The following is a 24,185-nucleotide window of genomic DNA, read 5'->3' on the forward strand; positions in this document are numbered from 1 at the left end:
TCTCTCTCTCTGCTCCTGACGGAGGGGGTGTGAGCTGCCGCCATCAACAGCTTTGTGCTGCGGTGCTTCGCATACTTAAAAGCCAAACAGCCCTATTGATTTGTTTGCTCCTTTGAAAAGGAAGATATGTTTGCATTCTTTTAATTGTGAGACTGAACTGTCATCTCTGTCTTGTCATGGAGCACAGTTTAAACTTTTGAAAAAGAGACAAATGTTTGTTTGCAGTGTTTGAATAACATTCCTGTCTCTCTACAACCTCCTGTGTTTCTGCGCAAATCTGTGACCCAAGCATGACAATATAAAAATAACCATATAAACATATGGTTTCTACTTCGCGGATTTTCTTATTTCGCGGGTGGCTCTGGAACGCAACCCCCGCGATGGAGGAGGGATTACTGTATCTGATTTTATGATCAATCTTTGTATTTTGTATTACTATAGTGTTTTAAAATTACTAAAATTGGATTATTGAAACTTTTTTTTGATTATCATGGAAACATTTATCATATTTATTCATATAGTAAAACTAGTGAATCATAACACATACCCCAATACAATCGTCACAACGTCGCTTTCATAAGTGCGTTAGTGTGCTGGCGAACTACATAGGAGATGTACAGGATCACTGTGCAGCCTAATAGAAAGTCAGTTTGTTGTATTGTAGTATCTCTTCTTATATTGTATTTCTTGTACAGTATTGTAATTTTTTTTTGTAATATAAAGTTCTTAATGAAATTTTAGTTGTGTCATTATCTTAATTCTTAGTTAATATAGCATATACGATTAATTTTTATTATTAATATTTTTTGTAATATCTTCCTCAAGTCAGATGACAATTCTTTTAAAATTAAATTAGGGGCCCCATATTAGGTCTTGCAATGGGCCACGCACATGCTAACAGTGGTCCTGCTTGCCATCAGATTAAACTGCTTGTGATTCTCCTTCAAATGTGATTTGATACATTCTACCATCATTTAAGCACAGCAGAAATCCATATCAATGCTGTAACAGGAGTAATTTCTAGCATATAGATGGATGCTATTTTTTTATTTTAAATGTCTAACAGTATAAATGTTTAAACAGACAGCAAAGTTAATGGCTGAGAAACTCAAATTTTAAAATGCAAGAAAATGGAAAGACACATCTGATAAGGATGTTCATTAAATGCTTGTGATCCATTTGTTGTGGGAAGGGAGAGAGTTGACCAGAGTGGGCTAGGTGTGCAGGGACTCTTTACATTCCATGAGCCATCGCCCATGGTGAAAGCCTGTACTGGAAGGCAGTTTACGACTTAATTATCTGTATACTCCTCCTTTTAAGTTTGTCTGAAACTACATTTGTGTATCTGAGGAGAAAATGCTGACAGGCACAAAGCTGGACTGAGAGGGCCGGTCATGCCTGAGCCAAGATTTTAGGAACTGCACCTCACTCTGAATCAAGATATGTGTCAAGAAACTACTGAATTCCTTTAAATTAAGGCTGGTACAGAGGATCTCTCTATCTGCCATGTTCTATCTTAAGTAAAGGCCATTTCTGCTGCCTTATGCAGATGGCATGCTGGATCATGGGTCATGCAGAACAATGTCAGATTAAAAAAGAATCGAATATTAAGACAAAGAGTCACCTATTATAGGTTGTGATATTTTAATTGACACATTTGTTCTTGTTATATTTTGGACATATAATCCATAATGTATGATTAATAAATCTGTAACTTTTCTCCTTCCTGATCTGATTCTCTGTCTTCTTACCTGAGATCAACATATGAACAACATTTGAAAGCTGTATACAGATTTGGTGGCATTTTGCTCAGGTCTATGTAATAAAAAGTGTAAAGTAGAAAACAGGGTCAGCTTAGTAGCCCACCACAACAAAACAGATACTAAATGATATAGTGATGAATATGCACACTGTTTGCACCAAGCCTCTCCTGCTGTCTGTCAGTTATGTATTCTTATTTTTATATACAGTTTTTTTTTGTTTGTCCTATGGAACACCTTCTGACAGTGTAGGCAAATAAGGATGGCTTGTTTGTTTGGATGAAATTACCCACCACCAAAAACATTCAACACATGAAAAAAAATTAACTTTGGAAATTTACAACTATCAAAAGCAAATACATTTTCTTACCAGTACCTTTAAAATATTTAATTATTTTCATTTTTTGTAATTATTTAGCAGTAACAATTAGGAGAAACACTATATTACCATTTAAAGCAGGTTTGCAGGGTGGGACGACTTCTTCACCATAGACCTCCACTTCACAGAGTGTCAGATGATCAGGGTTGGGCAGGACAATGCTGACAAACTGACCTCTCTTTCCATTACAGCAGATGGTGTGAACAGACCCAGGAGAAGTTGTCTCAATTACGCCACATCTGGAAGAGGAAAACATCTCATAGTTAAAAAAAAGAAGGTCAATTAGTTAGCTCTAAGATCCATCTCTCTCCCTTAGTCACTGGTCAGGAGTCCTGTTTGTAATTCAAATGCTCAGAAATTCACTCAGGAATTACAAAGTATGTCCAATCCAGTCCAGTCCAATTATGGGATATCTTTCCTGTTGATATTCAACACTGAGTTTACTGAACGTATTAATAATATTTTAGCAAAAATATTTTGCCTATATGTATGGAAAACAGTATGCAGATATTGGCACTAATCCTAAAAGGAAATTTGCAATGTGGCTTTTACAGGTGGATTATGAGACGCAAGTCGCGTGAGAATTTTATTTCTTTTTTCCATGGATGTTTTCACATTGATTGTTGTTAGTCTACACTGGTCACAATTATTGACTATTGTTTTATCTCTGTTCTGAATGAGAACATGAGATATAAAAATGTTTCTTGGCCATCAATATAAAGCACATGGAGTAAGTAACAAGTAAACAAAATATCATTTTTGGGTGGAGAATTCATTAACATCTTAATTTTTTTTGCATTTTTCCATTTAGAGATTAACTTGCTTAAAATTGAAATAAATGTAACAAAACAGATTGATAAGATTGTATTTAAAGAGCAAGAAAAAGTTTCTAATTTCACAAAACAAGAGGTATATGTATTGAAAGGCAGAAAACACTTACTTGACATGCTTTGAGATATCAGGTGAGGCACCGACACGAACTTCAGCCCCCTTCAACCGCGAGTCACAGCAGTCCTGTCTATTGTAGACCACCACCACAGTGACGGCATAGGTGGCCTTCAGATTCACTTTCCACCAGGATGGAGAGTCACTTCCAGTGTGGGAGCAGGTTCCTTTATCATAAATGCCATTTGTTTTCCCATCTATTGCAAGGTATGCTTCTCCATTGTGTAAATTACGAGAGGACTGCTTTGCAATGCCTTGTCTAGCAATATTGATTCCTGTAAAAGATTAAAAAGATTTAAAAAAAATAAAAAGAGAAATTAAATTTGTGCATTCAGATCTATCTGGTCTTCTAAAACAGGTAAAGTTTGAAATTTACAACAATAGATGAAGGAATAATCCACTGTTATAATATGTTAACTTAAAAACAAAATTGTGCTGAAGTAATGGAAATTTATATATTGCTTCTGGGGATTAGAAACTCAGATTTTTGTATATAATAAATAAAAGCAACAATCATACTTTTTCTGCATTTTGTGGAAACACCACTTTTTGACCATTGCATGCTAATCCTTAACAGAATTTCCAGAAAAGGAATTAGTTGTTTGTGATGTCAATGAGGTGACAGTGTAAAGGTGGTCTCAAATACAGCCAATGTGCCCAAGGTTCACAGAATACCCTTTGACTCACTGTGCTAAGGTCATTTCTTTTGAATTGTTTGGTTAACAAATCTTTGCTTTAGCTGCAGAGTTTTGTTTGTAGTTTGGTTCTGGTTCATTGTCAAAGTGCAAAATTCAAAAGACTGAAAGAACCAGAAAATGATTGGAATTATGTCTTCCTAATTATATTAAAATGCTTTTTAAGATGTTTCGTCAATCTGTTATAGGAAGTTTAATGAGGCTGTGCCGCATGTTACCGCCTGTCACATTATTGAAATCATCTCAGAGATGGAGTTCTGAAAATATTATGGCTCTGAAAAAGAAATACAAACTGCTGAAAAGACTTAAGCGAAGAAGTTGTCAGTAAGCAAACCAGGAAGTCAAAGAGAAACTGATTAGCAAAACCACAAAAACACTAAAAACAAAGTCAAAGCCAAAATGGCTAGGAGCCTCGCAGTTAGGAGACCCAAGTTCGCTTCCCGGGTCCTCCCTGCGTGGAGTTTGCATGTTCTCCCTGAGTCTGCATGGGTTAGGTGCATTGGCAATTCTAAATTGTCCCTAGTGTGTGCTTGGTGTGTGTGTGTGTGTGTGTGTGTGTGTGTGCCCTGTGGTGGGCAGGTGCCCTTCCCGGGGTTTGTTTCCTGCCTTGTGCCCTGTGTTGGGTGGGATTGGCTCCAGTACAGTGACCCTGTAGTTAGGAGATAGTGGATTGGATAATGGATGGATGGAAAATGACTAGGCCAAAAGTTCAAAAGCCAGAAAATAAACTTGTTCCTACAGAATCATTAGTCAAACCTACATTTTTAAGGAGAATGTATTCCTAAATTTGGATGTGGTTTCTACTTGGCCACCATCTTAAATAGAGACACGGCCATAACATCATGGTGATTATTGTGTTATTCATGTGTACTCTACAGTAGCAACTTAGCTTAATATAAGTTTAAAGGTAATTGCAACTACAAAAGTCTGTAAGTTATGTCAAGGGAGAAGCAATGCATTATGACATAGTTTTAATTTGTGCAGCTCTTAAATAGTTTCTGCATTTATCCATCTGCACCTGTTTCCAGGTATGGAAATGTATCTTTATGAATTTTTACTGGATATTTTTATATAGTCACACATTGGATAATTTAGCACAGAAATTAGAACTTATAATATAATTAATCACTTATTTTAATTAAGCATTTATTTTACTATGTGTTTTTGCAACTTTTAGGAATTTATTATTTTTTAAAGTATATTGCAATCTCTCCAATATGCACTGTTAAACACTGAGCATTGAGCCTTAGATAGTTAAAACACTGGAATGCACTGAGGTACATGGAACCACTCCACCAATCTAAAATGACACCCTGAAAGCCGATGCCAAAAATGAGTGGGAAAATGGGTAATACCTAATACAAAGTAAGCCCGATTGATAGGTTAAGAGACAAGAGTGGTAACCTACCAAAAGGTGTTGTCCTTTAGCATAATGAACAATGGACATGGATGGGTATAATCTAATGTAAAGTGGGCTTGACTGAAGGGCAGTCAGCCAATAGTGGCAAAATGCCATTAGGTGTTGTTTTTTAGCATAAGCAGGAGTGTCTAAGTATTAAGTTTTTTGTTTTGTGTAACTTTTTTTCTTGTATTGAAATTTACAGCAGATATCTTGTCATGTGTATAGCTCCTCGTCCATCTTTTGCTGTTGCTATTTAATCCCCTGAGAGAACTGTTTTCATCAAGTCACATATCCAGTTTTTTGGTGTCTTGTGCTCAACACAATGGCTTAATAGACAGCATACCCACATGAGAATGCAAATTTCCAGTCCATGATCATCCAAAACAAAGAAATCAGAAACAGGATCTGAAAATCAAATTCAGAGAAGAAATGCCAAGATTCTGTCAGTTAGGACTTCTTGGTAGCATCACTTGGCTAACACCAACAATTACAGATGAACATTACACTCTAGAGATCAAACCGATGGTCCTAACCTTGTAGTCTTCTTGGTAGTATATTTTCGTTAGCTCTAATGCTAGAAGGAACTGACAGAAATTTAAGAAGACAAAGACCTTCAGTCCAATAAGCAGATCTGTCCACACTGCTTGCTGAAGTTAGTGATCAATACATCACTGGAATCTGTGTGTCCAGCACTTCATGTGTTCTAATCTTGGTCTTTAGAGTCTTTTGCACACTTGTACTTTGTTTTAGTCATTTTACATTATATTACACTGGGGAACGCATTTTTTGTTAAGTTGCATCTTAGACTTGCTTTTTACTAATTTTTGGGTGTTTTTTTGCTATCACAACCAGTTTTTACGATACAGGGTCCCCTCCATTTTTGTCAAAAAACATACAAATTTTACATACAATGAAAAAATAATAATAATAATTCTTTGCATTTATATAGCGCTTTTCTCACTACTCAAGCACTCAGCAATTTATTGCAGGTTAAGGGCCCAACAGAGCAAAGTCCCTATTGGCATTTACGGGATTCGAACCAGCAACCTTCCGATTGCCAGTGCAGATCCCTAGCCTCAGAGCCACCACGATAATCAAAATAATGAAATAATAACTTGAATGTACTGTTTTTTTTAAATCCTTTTGTTACTCTATGACTTTTTTTTATAGTAAAACATTTGAAAATTAATCGGGTAAGCGGTTAAGGTAAAAATTTACGCTTATAGCTTTTCCTGGATTTTTTCTGTGTTAGGACAACCCCGCCGGATGCTCCAAACAATAGTCAGCCATCATATGTACACCCCATCTACCCTGATACCGTCCTTCCATGACCTTCAGATCTTGGCGGAATTGTTCACCTTGCTCACCACTGACTGCACCAAGGTTTTCTGGGAAGTTAAAAAGAAAATGCACCTTGACGCTCATATTGCAACCAAGAATTTTGTAGCTTTCTGGACAATTTCTGTGTAATTATTTGCTCTTGTGTTTCCAAGAAATTAATGACAATGGTTTTGAGTGATAACCAAGTACTCTTTTCAACTTCTGACATTGTCCTGATGAAATGTTCATCTTTGATGAGCTGCTGAATCTGTGGACCATCAAAAACACCGGCCTTTATTTTTTCAAATGACAGGCTAGGAAATGCCAAAATAAGGTACTTGAAACAGTCTCCTTCAGTTGGCAAAGCTTTAACGAACTGCTTTATCAGACCCAGTTTCATGTGCAGAGGCGGGAATATAATATTCTATCAACAAGTAGAATGTTTGGATCACCTGGTTTTAGATCTTGAAAGCCAATTCCTTTCCACCCAATGCCTCTCACGAGCTCTGCTGTCCCACATGCACAGATAACAGGGATACTTGGTGTATCCGCTTTGCTGATCAAGAAGGAAGCACACCATTTTAAGGTCAACACAGATGACTCAATTATGTTGGTGATATTGCAACAACTCAATGACTCTCTTTATGTCTGCATATTCTTCACAAAGTGAAACTGAATGGCCAATTGGGACTGACCCAAATATATTGCCATTGTGAAGGAGGACACACTTTAAGCTCCGCTTTGAGCTATCGATGAATAGTCTCCATTCAGTTGAGTTATAGATTGGAATTCCCAATTCCTCCATTAAACCAGGTATGTTATGGCAATACACAAAGCCACTGTCAGTTATAAAGTACTGCAGAAATGCAATTTCTCTGGTTCGAAAGTACGATACTTTTGTTCCTTCCACGTTCTACCCGAGGTACTGTCATGGCAGAGGTTCTGCTCTAGGGTATTTCTTTTTCTCCAACTCCCATTGCCCCTTTATAATCTACATTTCATTAAAATACAGACAGTACAGTGTACATATGAAATACAGTGCCACCCTAGACCAGCACTCGGGATATTAACAACAAATACTATTTCAAGTAGGGAGAGCCACAGTGCTCTAGCTGACAGCTTCTTGAACTTCACACACTGGCTGTAGTGCATATCATGCTAACTTCACTATAGAGGAGCTTTGTTCCCAAAGGATTCATTACGCCAGGTGTTATTGAATTGGGACTACCTTTATGTTTTCTAATTTGTGCTAGTGGAAGTTAGTGTTCAGTCATGTTATTAATGTTTTTTGGCCACAGTTTTGGTTTTGTGGTTTTTTTTTTTTAGCTTTGATAAATTCTTCTCTGGCTATTTTTGATATTCTAACCAGACTCCTTTGTTTTTTAATTTCCTTCTGTCAATATCTTAATTGTATTTTAATGTAGGCCTCAATGCATTTTTATATTTTAACAACACAGCTTATTATCCAAGTAAAGACTTGTTAATTAACACTACAAGGAGGATCTTTCTGCTTTGGAGTAACTAAAGAAAAACAAGAGACAATTAGCACTGAAGTTTTAACTTGGCAATAAGGTTAAAGGAAGATGTTGTTAGATAAGATTAATAGATAAACATATGATTACTAGAAGCTAATGTCATTTCTAAGTGCTTGATTAACATATGAAGTATAGTTCAAAAGAAAATGAGCACTTTAGATTAGTGAAGTTACATGAAAGATGAAAAGATGTGCAGTGCCCATCACCAGAATAAGGTGCTGTTGTGTGACTGATTACGTTTGGGACAAAGGCACAGTCCTAATGGTATAAAACAGCTGACATTTCCCTGTGGATCTTGAAGCTCACTTATTGCCGAGCTGGAAACATCCACTGCTACCCTTGCCTAGGAAAATGCCTCTGGCTCCTGTGAAAATTGACATATGATAATCAAACATTCAAATAAAATCATACTCTTCCATGGGCTTCCTTCATGTGTTTGCATGTGGGATTAAAAGCTGCAATAAAAAATAAGTCAAATGTACCCTTTCTTCAGTGTCATTTTTGTCTCTTATGTTTGAGTCAGGGTTGTAAGAGCCAATCTTTGAAAGTTAAAGCTTTATATTAGTGTTATATTATATTATTAGTCATATATTAGTGTTTGCTTAAGTAGAATAGAGTGCAATATGCTTTCATAGCTATTAGAATATGGTATAGTCTTTTACCCCCTGTAAGTTAATATGAGATAGAACTTTCTTGCTATATCTACAATACAGTGTGTTAACAGACTCAGTGGTTGTTTAGAGTAGGGCCCAGTGCTGGCAGGGACTGAAAGTCCCATTTACAGCATAAAAATGGGATAAGCATACAGTTTTCAGACCGCTTAGAAATGGTCCAGCTGGAGCAAACTTAAAGAATGAAACAAGATTTATAAGCGTTAAACAGAACTTTTCTTAAACAAGAACTTTCTATTCCTTGCTATATCAATTTTTCTCTATTTTTATGTGAACTGTTTTACTTTGAATTTTTACTAAAGTTTTTAAAACAAAGATATTTTGTCTGTGAAATCATTTCAACACGTCAAACTTTTCCCAGAATTCCATGAAGCAAACTAAAGCTACCAAAGTTTGGAAATTTTGGGTAAAACACAGCTAAACAGGGTTTGTTCCCTATGCGTGTTTTCTCTTTTATTTTCATTTCCTTTGATTTTGAATAATTATTTGTAATGCTTTTGTTATTATAATATAAAGATCAACATTTACTGCATTTCTAAAGCACGTTTTCACACAGAAGTTGTAGCTCAAAGTGCTTTACAAGATGGCAAAGTAATAGTTACAAAATAAAGGAAAAAAAATTAAAATGACATTAAAAATGCATAACTAGCATACAAAAATAAATAATGACAGATATATAATTAACAGAGAAAAATTTATAGAAATGGATCTGTAAAGAGGAGTCCAATGATAAGGTCAGATGGTCACGGAGGTTAGAAAAAAAACTCCAGTTAAGCTGAAGAAAAAAAAACTAAATCTGCAGAGGTTCCAAGGACAAAAGACCACCCAACCCAAACTGGGCATTCTGCCTAACATATTTTTTTTTCTTTTTTATGCTTTGATTTAGAGAATTCAACACAGTGGGTCTCGTTGGAAGTTGGAGGATTCACTTTCATTTAAACATCACAGGTGGCTACACAGGCCTTTGATCAGGTGGTGGCAGAACAGAACAGCACCACAGAAGAACCATCAAATTTTATTGTTACTGTTTAATTTCAATATTATTTGCTAGCTGTGTATTATGGATATGGATCTCCTAACTATGTGTTTAGTGGGTGGGACCGTCAGAAGGTAGCATCACTGTGACGTCACTGCCAATGGCCAAACCTCACTCTCTGTATTCAGACAGAAGAGTAAGTCATTCAGAGACTCATTGAGTGTTGTGGATATTTGTCAGCACTGCTCTTGGCTTGTCTTGTTCATTATGGATGTATGCATTGGTTTGGTGCTCACTTGATTTTGGTTTGGACTTGTTAGCTTTGGGTTGCCATTTTAGGTAAACTACTTTTGCCTTTTTTGTTCTGCTTTTGTTTAATTATTAAATTTGATCTTTTTAATCCACTGGTTTACAGTCTTCCTTTCCCTTGAAAGGCATTTTTGTGCATGTAAAGTATTTCATGAAGTTTTACAGCCTGAGTCACATTTTTGGCCCATCAGGAACTTTGAAGCCTGCCATTTTAGTTAGGAGACAGGCCTATCTTGAGGCCTCTTCATCTTTTTCCATCATTATGTTACATAATTATACCACTTGCAATCGGAATGTGTAAACTGAAGGATAATGCGCTTAGTTTTATTTGTTGTATTTTTGTTATGTTTACAGTTTCATTTTCTCTGGTTTTCCTGAAGCCAGGTGTTGTTTTGGGTGTTTTAACTTCCAAGGAATACAATTTTGCAATCAGAGTTTATTTAGAGCTTCGGTTTAGAAACTGAAATAGTTGTTACCATCTTTCCCAAAGCCTTTCTTTGCTATCTTGTGAATTTTGCATCATCTGTTTCCATGGGCATTTCCCCATGATGTACTGGGGTTTTGCCGCTTGTGACATCGTCAGTTCACTGGTATAAAATTCACCCCAAAATAATCACTGGTGTCTGAGATTAAACAAAACCTGGGCAACTACTTACTGTGAAATTTTGATTGCTGGTTATTTTAATTTACACTCTGCCGTTTGGCTCTGATTTTTGGTTACAACTTGGCTCTGACATTTGACTTTTGGGTTTGAACTTTGCTCTTTGACTCTCTTCTTTCTCTTAATTCATATTTTTTGACTGATTACCCTTTTTTTAAGTTTGTACATAGCCTTGCATCACTATGAATAACCCTGAGAAAGGACTGGAGATTTTTAAATAAAAAAAAATAGATGTCCAGATGCATCATAGGAAAATTCTCATTAAGTGGATATTGCAAAAGACAGCAACACTCATTGGCAAAAAAAGGCATTGGAAAGGCCAGTAAAAAGTAATCAAATTCTAAACCAACGCTGTAAATTAAACTCTGATTAGAGAATTGGATTCCTTGGGTTGTAACACTCACAGAACAACACTAATTGCTACAGGGCCGTCAAATTGTTGGCCGTAAGTCTGCATCCCTATTATTACTTGCCCAGAAAGTTTGGACACATCATTGTTTTTATTGCTTACATCCCTCCTCGCGCGGATGTGGAGATAGCGGGTGACATCATCCACTCTGCTGTTGCTAAACTGCAAAAGCAGCACCCTGAGGCACTTGTGCTAATCTCTGGCGACTTTAACCATGTGACGCTGGACAAAACATTACCTGTATTCTCCCAGTATGTGGATTGTAACACCCGGGGAAATAGAACTATTGACCTACTGTATGCAAACGTTAAAGACGCATACAGCGTAACCCTGCTGCCTGCGCTTGGGAAAGCAGATCATAACCTGGTTCTGCTTCAGCCTCACTACAAACCAAGAGTGAGGGTCCTACCTACAGCCACACACTCATTCAGGAAGTGGCCCCCTGAGGCAGAGCAGGCTCTAAGAGAATGCTTTGGAACTACGGACTGGGATATCCTGCAGGGGTCACATAGTGAGAACATTGAGGAGGTTGTTGACTGCACTACTGACTACATCAACTTCTGTATGGACATTGTAGTTCCAGTAAGAACAGTATGCTGCTATGCTAACAACAAGCCATGGATTACAAGTGACATCAAGGGCCTTTTGAACCAGAAGAAAAGGGCTTTTAAAGGCGGTGATCAGCATGAGCTCAAGCGCGTGCAGAAGGAACTCCAAGTCCAGCTCAGGGCAGCGAAGGAGCAGTACAGGAGATAGCTGGAGCAGAAGTTGCAGAACAACAGCATGAAGGAAGTGTGGGATGGGATGAAGATCATCACTGGCTGCAGCTCGAAGCGGGGTGCCACCATCGAGAGAGATGTGGAGAGAGCAAACCAGATTAACAACTTTTTTAACAGGTTTGACCACCCTAACCCACTCTCACCTCAGAGTACTGCACCCTCCACCCATCCTTATGCTGATACCAGCATAGAAGAGACAACCCCACCCATAATTACAGCAGCCCAGGTGAGCAGAGAGCAGAGGAGACTTTGTGCCAGCAAAGCAGCGGGTCCAGATGGAGTATCTCCACGACCGTTGAAGGCCTGTGTGTTGGAGCTGGGGAGTCCTCTATAGCGCATCTTCAACCTGAGCCTGGAAGAGGGGAGAGTCCCGAGGCTTTGGAAAACATCTTGCATCACCTCAGTCCCAAAGGTATCACGTCCTCATGAGCTGAATGACTTCCGGCCTGGTGCTCTGACGTCACATGTGATGAAGACCATGGAGTGGCTGCTGCTTCACCACCTGAGGCCACAGGTCCACCAGTCCCTTGACCCTCTGCAGTTCGCATACCGGGAAAGGTGGGAGCGGAGGATGCCATCATCTATATGCTACACCGATCCCTCTCCCACCTGGACAGAGGCAGTGTTGCTGTAAGAATTATGTTTTTGGACTTCTCTAGCACCTTCAACACAATCCAACCTCTGCTCCTTAGTGACAAGCTGACAGGAATGGGAGTAGATTCATACCTGGTGGCATGGATCATGGACTATCTTACAGACAGACCTCAGTATGTGCATCTCGGTAACTTCAGGTCTGACATTGTGGTCAGCAGCACAGGAGCGCCACAGGGGACTGTGCTTTCTCCGGTCCTGTTCAGCCTATATACATTGGACTTCCAATACAACTCGGAGTCCTGCCACGTGCAAAAGTTCGCTGACGACACTGCTATCGTGGGCTGCATCAGGAGTGGGCAGGAGGAGGAGTATAGGAACTTAATCAAGGACTTTGTTAAATGGTGTGACTCAAACCACCTACAACTGAACACCAGCAAAACCAAAGAGCTGGTGGTGGATTTTAGGAGGACCAGGCCCCTTATGGACCCTGTGATCATCAAAGGTGACTGTGTGCAGAGGGTACAGACCTATAAATACCTAGGAATGCAGCTGGATGATAAATTGGACTAGACTGTCAATAATGATTCTCTGTGCAAGAGAGGACAGAGCCGACTATACTTCCTTAGAAGACTGGCGTCCTTCAACATCTGCAATAAGATGCTGCAGATGTTCTATCAGACGGTTGTGGCGAGCGCCCCCTTCTACGCGGTGGTGTGCTGGGGAGGCAGCATAAAGAAGCACAGAGCTGGACAGTTTGACATCCGTGGCAGAGCGACGGGTGCTCAGCAGGCTCCTGTCAATCATGGAGAATCCACTGCATCCACTAAACAGTATCATCTCCAGACAGAAGAGCAGATTCAGCAACAGACTGCTGTCACTGTCCTGCTCCACTGACAGACTAAGGAGATCATTCCTCCCCCACACTATGCGACTCTTCAATTCCACCAGGGGGGTAAACATTAACACTATACAAGATTATTGTCTATTATACCTGCCTTGCACTCTGCACCTTGCTTTTTTTTTTAACATGCACTGCGTTTTTATTGCTCTTTAATTAATATTGTTTTTATCAGTATGCTGCTGCTGGAGTATGTGAATTTCCTCTATCTATCTATCTATCTATCTATCTATCTATCTATCTATCTAATGATTTTTCTAGCTTTTGGGAAATCTGGGAAAAATTAAAAAAGAAGCTCAAATCAACAATTTAGAGCAAAGCCCAGGAGAGGAAGCTCAGGGAACAGGTGAAATTCATGCGCAAATAGAGTCAGAGGTCAGATATCAAAAGTTCAAACAAACAAGAAATCAAGGACAAAAAGTGGTTCAAAAACATTGGAAACAAAGCCAAATCTAACAGAACAAAGTTCCCATTGAAAAGATAACCATGAGGCACATCCACAGTGCTTGTTGGTTTTATCTAAATGCTAGGAAAGCCATATCTGCATACTGCCATCTTATATTCAGTTGTGCCCATAAGTTTACATACCCTGGCAGAATTTCTAAGATGTGTACCATACTTTAAAGAAAAGATGACTGGTCAAGCAAACCGCATTCCATTTACTTTTAATGGAATCCAAGTTAAACTATAAGGCATCACAGAACAGCAAAACCATTAAACAAAACACAGTAATAAGGAAAATAATGAGATGGTACCTGTTCCAAGGTTTGCATATACCTTTAGTTTTCACTATTGTTTTTTGCCCCCTTTGGCATCAATGATGGCATGCAGGTTTTGTGGTAATTGTGGGTGAGGCCCTTGATTTTCTCAGGTGATAGAGCTGAGTACTACTCCCATTCTGCTTAGCAAAAATCCTCCAAGTCCTGCAAATTTTGAGGCTGTCTTATATGAATTGCATGTCTGAGATCTCGCCAAAGTGGCTCAGTGAAACTGAGGTCAGAAGATGTTGATGGCCACTGTAGCACCTTCACTTTTTTCTGCTGTAGCCTCCAAAGGGTCAACTTGGCCTTGTGTTTTGGAGTATTGTCATGTTGGGAGATTCAAGTGTGTCCCATGTGCAACTTCCGGACTGATGAATGCAAGGTGTCCTCCAGTATTTTACAGTAATATGCTGCATTCATCTTGCCATCGATTTGCACTAAGTTACCCGTGCTGCTGTAATTCACACACCCCCAGGACATCAGAGAACCACCTACATGCATCACAGTGGGGATGGTGTACTTTTCATCCTGGGCCTTGTATTTATGGTTGTGATCATAAAGTTCAATTTTGGTCTCATCACTCCAAAATGACTGTTCCAGTAGTTTTGAGGCTTGTCTAGATGCTGTTTAATGTATTGTAAGTGGGCTCTTTTTGTGGCATTGGCACAGTAAAGGCTTTTTTTCTTACAACTCGATTGTGCATCCCATTTTTGTTCAAGTACCTCTTTATTGTGCATCTTGAAACAGCAATACCATTTGTTTGCAAAGAAGCCAGTATCTCAGCTGAAGTGGCTTGTGGGTTTTTCTTGGCAGCTCGACAAATCATTCTGGCAGTTTTGGTTGAAATCTTGGTAGATCCACCTGACCGAACACTTAACTTTCAAATCAGATCAAATTAAATCAAAATCTTTATTGTCACTGTAGCAATGAGACATTGTACAACGGAATTTTAGGTGCAATTTTCCAGTGCAAAAAAAAAAATAAAATAAAAAACAAAATTACTCAAGTTAAAACTAAAATAAAAAGGGAATGAAATAAGTACCAAAATAGTCCATAACAGCAGAACAATGTTTTCCACTCATACATACATTATATTGCACTTATCCCTTATCAAATGTTAACTTAGAGCTGTATTGTAAACATGAGAGTGTATTGTATTGTAAACATGAAGGTTCACTTGGTCAGATTGACCACTTAGCAGCATTCAGCATGGTGATGGCTGAAGGATAGAAACTGTTTCTCAGTCTATTTGTCTTTGCCTTTATGGATCTGAAACATCTGCCTGAAGGCAGGCGTTCAAACAATGCATGTCCTGGGTGTGATGGGTCCTGAAGAATTTTCTTGACGTTCCTGAGGCAACAGGAATTATGTAGTTCTTCTAGTGAGGGGAGAGGACAGACAGCTAACCGCTGGGCGACCTTAATGACCCTGTGGAGCTCTTTCCTCTGTGCTACTGTGCAGCTGGAGAACCACGCACAGAGACAGTAGACCAGGATACTCTCTGCTGTACAGCGGTAAAAGGACACCAGCAGTTTCTCAGGGATGTTGTTCTTCCTGAGCACCCTCAGGAAGTAGAGTCTCTTTTGGGCCTTCTTCACTACCTCAGCAGTGTGTGTTCCCCAGGTCAAGTCCTCCCTAATGGTGACTCCCAATAAACGGAACTCTGAGATCCTCTCCACACAGTCCCCGTTGATGATGAGTGGCTGGATGTTGTCTGCCTTCTTCCTGAAGTCCATGATGAGCTCCTTGGTCTTGGCTATATTTAGGAGCAAGTTGTTATTCCTACACCAAGTTTCCAGCCGCTCCACCTCATCCCTGTAGGCGGATTCATCCCCCACAGAGATGAGCCCTACTACCGTGATATCGTCAGCGAACGTAATAATGGTGTTACTGTAGTGGGTAGGAATTCAATCATGGGTGTAGAGGGTACAGAGCAAGGGGCTCAGCACACAGCCCTGTGGGGAGCCAGTGCTGAGGCTGATGGGTGTGGAGAAGTAGGGGCCCACTCTAACCTTCTGAGTGCGATCACTCAGGAAGTCCTTAATCCAAAGGCAAGTGGAGTGTGGAAGTCCTATGTCTGACAGCTTGGTCACCAGTCTGTGGGGTAAAATGGTATTAAAGGCAGAGCTGAAGTCTATGAAGAGCAGCCGTGCGTAGCTCCCTTGCTGCTCCAGATGGGACAGAACAGCATGGAGAACAGTGGTCACAGCATCCTCCATAGACCTGTTTGCTCTGTAGGCAAACTGGTGCGGATCAAGCATGGGAGGAATGAATGACATGATGTGGTTCCTGATGAGCTTCTCGAAGCACTTCATAACCATAGGGGTCAGTGCAACTGGCCTGTAGTCATTAAGACTGGGGATGGTCTGTTTCTTGGCCAGATGCACTATGACAGAGGATTTCAGGCAGGATGGCACAGTGGACTGAGGTAGAGACTGGTTGAATATCCTGGTCTTTCAGCACGCGTCCTAAGATGCTGTCAGGTCCAGCTTTCTTCCGTGGGTTGACAGCCAGCAGCGTGCGTATCACCTCGTGCTCTCCCACTGTGAAGATGGGGCTGTTTTTGGTATCTGGATGGGGTCTGGCTGTCTTTGGTGGATCCACTTCAAACTGGGCAAAGTAGAGGTTCAGTTCCTCAGCCAACAATAAATCACCTCCCATAGCTCCAAGACTGGTCCTGTAGTTGGTCATATGCTGGACACCAATCCACACTAGCCCACCGTTGTTGCTATCCAGGTGTTCCTTGATCTTCCTTTTATAGTCTGACTTGGCCTCTTGGATGCCCCTCTTTAGGCTGGCATGGGCTGTGCTGTAGAGGGCCTTGTCACCAGACCTAAAGGCAGTGTTCCTCTCTTTCAGCAGCCTCCGGACTTCCCTTGTCATCCAAGGCTTCTGATTGGGGTAGACCCAGATACGTTTATCCACTGTGACAGTGTCTGTGCAGTTCTTAAAATAACACAGTACGCTGTCACTAAACACTTCAAGGTCTGGGTGTTCAAAGATGTCCCAGTTGGTCCTACTGAAACAGTCCTGCAGCTGCTGAGAAGCTCCATCTGGCCAAGTTTTAACTGTCCTTGTGCTGTTAGGGGCAGTTTTCCTGAGTGGAATGTATGCCGGAATTAAAAACAGTGACGTGTGGTCAGAGTGGCCCAGGTGAGGTAGCAGTGTAGCCCTGCTTAATGTTTGTGTAGACTTTATCCAATGTGTTAGCTCCTCTGATGGCACACTTGACGTGCTGATGGAATTTAGGGAGCACAGGTTTTAAATCCACATGGTTAAAGTCCCCAGCAACGATATACACAGCATCAGGGTGCTTGGTCTGCTGACTGTTAATACTGCGGTGTAAAAGGTCAATAGCCGAGTTTGCATTAGCATCCAGTGCTATGTAAACAGCAGTAATCAAGACCACAGTAAACTCTCTAGGGAGATATATGGGTCTGCATCTAACAGTCACATACTCCAGGTTCTGGGTATTTGTACACCATTTATTATTTACGTACACACACAGCCCCCCTCTTCTGCTCTTACCGGAGTCACTGGACCTGTCATGGCACTGTGCAGTGTAGCCTGTCAGCTGAATAGCAGAGTCCAGGATCAATGAGTGAAGTAAGGGTTCCGTGATCAACAGAATACAACTGTTCTTTACAATGTTATTTGTTGCCACCTCAGTTCATCGATTTTGTTGACAAGAGATCTGTCATTGGTGAGAAAAACACGGGGAGCGGTGGTTTAACAGGCTGCCTGCGTAACCTCGCTAACTTGCCAGCCCTGCAGCCTCGCTTTTGTTTTCTCTCTCTGTGCTGCCTCTGTTGCCTGCCCATGGGGATGATAATCCACAGAGCTGAGACTCCTCGCTATATCTGCTGGAATGTCGTGGGAGCGGAGAAACTCTGATGAAACACTCCCCTCGCTGCACACTCCGATCTTGAGAAGTTCCTGTCGGCTGTAGATGTTGCACACACATACACACTAAACACTGAAACGAAGAGCACTGAGCCACTGTGTCCATGCGCTCCACCATAGCACAACTTGTTCTACTTGTTATCAGAGTTTGAACAATACTGACAAGAATTTTCAGATCCCCAGATATCGTTTTATATATTTTTGCTGATTTACATAAATCAACAACCGTTTCTCACAGGTCCTTTGACAGTTCTTTTGCTTTCCCCATGGCTTGATATCCAGCAACTCTACATGAATTTAAATTGACTATTTATACACAGACACTGATTACAGTCAAAGAAGTTGGGGACAGATGTGGACACTCTCCCTTCATTTGAACCTGTGTCTGTCAATTTATGTGTGTATTATCAGCCCAATATTCAAGGGTCAGGCCCATTTGAGTGATTTCAGTTATCATTTAAAAAGGGGTGGGCGGCACGGTGGCGCAGTGGGTAGCACTGGTGCCTCGCAGTTGGGAGACCTGGGGACCTGGGTTCGCTTCCCGGGTCTTCCCTGCGTGGAGTTTGCATGTTCTCCCTGTGTCTGCGTGGGTTTCCTCCGGGCGCTCCGGTTTCCTCCCACAGTCCAAAGACATGCAGGTTAGGTGGATTGGCGATTCTAAATTGGCCCTAGTGTGTGCTTGGTGTATGGGTATGTTTGTGTGTGTCCTGCGGTGGGTTGGCACCCTGCCCGGGATTGGTTCCTGCCTTGTGCCCTGTGTTGGCTGGGATTGACTCCAGCAGACCCCCGTGACCCTGTGTTTGGATTCAGCGGGTTGGATAATGGATGGATGGATGGATTTAAAAAGGGCACACACAATTATGTAATAATAAATTGCTTCACCTGAGCACATTCCGTAATTAAAAGGAAAGCTTTCTGCATGATTACTAATACTGTCCAAACAATGGTCAATATTTCACAAATTCTACCAGGGTATGTAAACTTATGGGCACAACTGTAGATGGAGAACAATCACACAACTTTTCATGTGACACAATAGCAACCACAAGCAATATGGACACATGTGTTTCACGTTATTACAAAATGGTTACACCAGAATAATGATCTTTATATCTAATATGCTACCGTGGCTGTTCGTTTGTTTGTCCAGGATTTTAAATCACCTGTAGCTCACAAACCGTTTGACCCATTGACCTGAAATTTAGTACACATATACTATGTGACATCTACTATCCACTTTCAGGGTGATGAGTTTTATTACTCTTTTTATTTTTATTTTATTTTATTGTAGAATCAACTCTCAGCAGTGGCCAGCAGGGCGGCCGTGCGACACATGCATACAGGCACCCAACCTTCACCGTCAGTTCCCCTACCTCTTCATATCTTAAATCATTCTTGAGGCAGATTGAAGACTTAAGTGCCAGCTTAAGTGAACAATTAAAGAAAATGTACTAAGAAATTGCAACACAAACATTGACTTGATTAGTTTAAACGTGAAAGGATGCCGACGAAAAACTAGAAGAAGCAGGCCGTTAGGGTGGAGAAAAAATGAGCTGCTCAGGAAACAGCAAGCGCATCAACCTCTGAGCGAACGAATGGTAAACGTACAGAGAAAGAGGATGAAAACTAGGAGTGCTCAAGTCAAGTGTATTCTGCACGTTATTTTGCAGTGCGCCGTTACTGGTAAAAAATAATAACAAGAAAAACTGGCTTCTTATAAATATAATGACACTAAAGTAAGGAGAATCATAATGAGTCTGACATCTCTTAAAATTGGGAGGTATGTACTGGTTTTAGTATGCTGCAGTTCTTAATAATCACATGCACCCAGGGTATGCGCCCTCTGCTGGATTCACTCTGTCATTTGCTTGAGAACATTAAATAGCTTGCCCAGCAATCTCTGCTTTGTGAGCTTTCTTTCAGATCTAAGCACGTTCAATTGTCTAAGCATGCTTTGCTGTTTACTTTACTGTGTTTTGATTAGTCCACAACTAGCATGATATTCATGTCATTGAAATCAAAATAAATGAATAAATGAAAAACTAAGGAGCACAAGACTTAAAAGAGTAAAGAAGAGTCAAATCGTCACTCACCATTAGAAGGCCTTTCACATACATGAGCAAGGCATATCCCAAAAAGCCAAAACATGGCCAGGATCTTCATTCTGTTAATGAAGTGGAGATTTGTGCTTCAGTTGTAGAATACAAGACTCCTGAAAAAAGATGAAAGAGAAGCGTCACTGTGCTACACAGTCAAATTGTCAAGAGTGAAAACTAACCCAGACGGGGTGACTCTAAAATAGTCTGTTGAGAGATCGCTCTTCATTCTGTTTAAGCTCTTCCACATCACAACTCTTTGATGAAACCTATGAGCATGACTTAGGCTCAAAATTCTATATAAATTATTCCCCAGTCAGATTCAGAGTGACATGTAATGATCTGCTTCAGAGTGTTAAACCTGAAGGGCTCCCAGGTGAGTATTTCTCTGCCATGTAGTGGATAATATAACATCAGACTGCAAAAAATCATGATTATTTCTATAAATTTTGCCACTTTATGGTGATTCGTCAATATTCATGAGTTGCACGGAGCCTTCAACAACAACACAATGGTGTATAAAGGAGAAGCTATCACAGGTAGACTACAAGGATATTCTTACTCATGAACTTGAATAAATGCATACCAGCATGAAACTTTAAAAGTTACTATTTACTTTTACTCACTCGAATAAAAATTAATCAAATGTTCCCTTTTCTCTTTACCATTTTGAAGAAATGCAGCAGAGCATACACTCTGAAAAAAAAATATGCAAGTGGATTGCAATGCTTCATTTTGTTTCCTTGTGTCTTAGCTTTGTCCCATTATCTGCCTTTATTCATTTTCTCCAGCGTTTCTCAACCTTTTAAGTATTTGCGACCCGAGTTTTCATAACAGTTTTAATCGCGCCCCCCTAATGTTTTTTGGAAACACTAATAAAATTTATTCCTATATTTTTTGCTGCCGATACACTGCTACAAGTTTAAAATTTCCCTACAAATAGCGAAATTACACCACATATGGCAACATTCGCACCCCATTTTTTGTTACCTAGGGGGGCACGCCCCACAGGTTGAGACCCGCTCATTTTCTCAGTATTTGTCTTATTTTGTGTGCACATCATGTACCACAGACAGTGCATAATGCTGAGTGTTTTATTGATATTGTGAACTCCATGCCAACACACAGCTGGCCAATTGGGTGGCTCTTTTAAAATATGAGAGAAAATGTGATGTATTACACTCAAACAAATACAGCTTTGGAATCGATGAACTTTATTATGCTGCTGCCAAGTCCAAGGATTGTTCCTTCCTTGTGCCCGACACTTGCTTGGGGTGGGCTCCAATGTTCCTGAGACCCTGCTCTGGCTAAGCAGATATAGAAAATGCATGGATGGATGGATGTCAAGGTTTTCCTCCTAATCAAATTAAGTAATTACTTCAAAATTATGCATTATGTTTACTAAATATATACTTATGTTATATTTACTTTGATTAAATGATTTAATCCAAACATGTACAACTAGCAATTCCATCCAAAAAAAGTAATCTGTAAACAAGCCAGGTATGAAGAATGTTAATTACAACCCCTTTTTTATTTTATTTTAAACTCACTTTTTGTACTATATCAACACCAATAATAAAGAATAGGCCACATTTTTATTGAAGACTGTATTGGCTGACACATCATTGGGTGAGACAGATATGTTTAAACTGCATTTATTTCATTTAAACTGTAATTCTAGAATAAATTGCCCTTAGATTGGAAAAGAAGAAAAATATGCTTTTCTGATGTAGAGTTTAAATATATCACAAATATATCAGCGTACCAAAAAATTAAAATAAACGAGCTTCCATAATCACATGAAACAAAAGGCATTGAGAAAAAAATGAATTTGCTGAAAAAATATTTATTTTCTTTCCAGTGGCACAAGGGTGAGAGGGTCCCTGGGAACCTTTATTTGTCAATAAAAACACCAATACAAGGTAATCGTTTACATAAAACTTGTTCCTTTCAAGTTAAAAACAACTTAATGCAGCTGTGAAGTGGAAAATATGCCAGTTTTGAGTATAAAAGGTCTTAATTTTGATTAAGGTGGGGAATGGCAACAGTCCCTGAGATGGAGAAGTCTGTTTTCAAGTAAATCATCTGATGGTTATGCCCCAATGTCACTTTATTGTGTGACTTTGACATCTAAGAGATTAATGTCAATATACACTCCTTAAAAATAAAAGGTGCCAGAGTTCAGAGTTAAGCCATACAAGAATCATTTTTGGTTTCCAAAAGACCCATCCACAAGAAGCTTCCAGAAAGAACCTTTGTTTATTTAGATCCATAACAGGCTCCATACAGTAAATCACCACAAATAGGTTGGAAAAGATTTGTGAAATGCCAATGGGTCGTCATTTTTAAAGGGCCCTGGCTGCATACAGTAACACTGGCTAAATCCAGGTTTTCTTACTCTGCTAGTGTCCTGCTAGGTAGCCTACCATACACTGTAAAGAATGGCCATTAATTTTACAGTGTAATAGTGTTAAATAGGGAAAAGGACCTGTAAGAAGTAAAGCACTGTTTCAGTAACACCGAAGCACTGGCATTAAATGTACAGACTGATATAATATTTTTTACATTGTTCACCCATAAAAAATATACTTTTTTTCAGAGAAAGATCGTAACCATGGCAGTAAAAACGAGATAATGTCATCAGAAAGAAAAAGTTGCTGTTTGTTGATCCCCGGGTCCGGTTTGCGTGGTGACCAAGAAGACATGTTCTGTAACTTTAAACAGCTGCCACCTTAATTTAACTTAAAAGGATAATATGTACGGCCGGGTTTTATATGCTGTTTCTTCAATATGACTTTTAATTGGATTTAATTGGATGATAAATTGGACTGAACTGCCAATATGGATGATAAATTGGACTGGACTGCCAATACTGATGCTCTGTGCAAGAGAGGACAGAGCCGGCTATACTTCCTCAGAAGACTGGCGTCCTTCAACATCTGCAATAAGATGCTGCAGATGTTCTATCAGACAGTTGTGGTGAGTGCCCTCTTCTACGCGGTGGTGTGCTGGGGAGGCAGCATAAAGAAGAGGGAAGCCTCATGCCTGGTCAAACTGGTGAGGAAGGCAGGCTCTATTGTAGGCATGGAGCTGGACAGTTTGACATCCGTGGCAGAGCAATGGGCGCTGAGCAGGCTCCTATTAATTATGGAAAATCCACTGCATCCACTGACCAGGATCATCTCCAGACAGAGGAGCAGCTTCAGCGACAGACTGCTGTCACTGTCCTGCTCCACTGACAGACTGAGGAGATCGTTCCTCCCCCACACTATGCAACTCTTCAATTCCACCTGGGGGGTAAAGGTTAACATTATTCAAAGTTATTTTCTATTTTTACCTGCATTTTCATTACTCTTTAATATTGTTTTTGTATCAGTATGCTGCTGCTGGAGTATGTGAATTTCCCCTTGGGATTAATAAAGTATCTATCTATCTCTAATTAACATGCACCCGAAGTAAAATAAGTTTGTGATGTTGAAATGTAGTGCATGTTGCAATTATCAGACCTTTTTCAACATTTTCTGGGTTTAATTCTTGTCACCGATTATTAAATGTGCATCTAGTTAGTTAATATTTGCATAAGGGAGTGCCCTCTTTTTACCATAATGGTCCTGGTGACCCACACTTTGCATAGTGGGCTAAAAACGTATTTTTCGTAGAGTCCTGAAGATTTCTTGGGTTATGGAAGCTGGTTTATGGTGGGTTGCAGTGGCATAGCTAGCTTGCTGAAGGCCCCTGTGCAGCGCCTTGAGGTGGTCCCCTTCTGACTAGCATAACTGTCAGTAAATTATTCGTAACTAGATCCTAGGAGCCGGCTGAGCAGTGGCGTCCACTGCCCCGACATCAGATCACACGCTGGTTACAAAGAAACCAGCTCTCTAAATGGAATTTGTAATAACTTTTTTAATCGCTTTATAGTAGCCGCTGTAAGTTAGCAAAAATAAAATAAATTGTGGGAATGGAATGTGGGAGGTGTAGTAGTAGTACATAAACATTGTACTTCTCCCTCCGCATGAATGCCTTTGTAGATTTTGAACTGTGTTTTTGGGTCATTGTCTTGTTGGAATATCCAACCCCTGTGTAACTTCA

At 40.0% G+C, this 24,185-nt stretch overlaps 1 protein-coding gene across 7 annotated transcripts in view; it reads right to left on the reverse strand.

Moving 5' to 3' along the window:
• The window catches only part of LOC114666204 (uncharacterized), a 196,368-nt gene that overhangs the window by 39,653 nt on the left and 132,530 nt on the right, over positions 1-24,185 (reverse strand). For all 7 annotated transcript variants that reach the window (XM_051925011.1, XM_051925029.1, XM_051925020.1 and 4 more), the window contains one exon: positions 2,209-2,378. In XM_051925011.1, coding sequence (XP_051780971.1) covers positions 2,209-2,378 — 170 coding nt within the window. The remainder of the gene's footprint in view (positions 1-2,208; positions 2,379-24,185) is intronic.

The sequence above is a fragment of the Erpetoichthys calabaricus genome, chromosome 1, assembly GCF_900747795.2.
Source record: "Erpetoichthys calabaricus chromosome 1, fErpCal1.3, whole genome shotgun sequence".
Classification (NCBI taxonomy): Eukaryota; Metazoa; Chordata; class Cladistia; order Polypteriformes; family Polypteridae; genus Erpetoichthys; species Erpetoichthys calabaricus.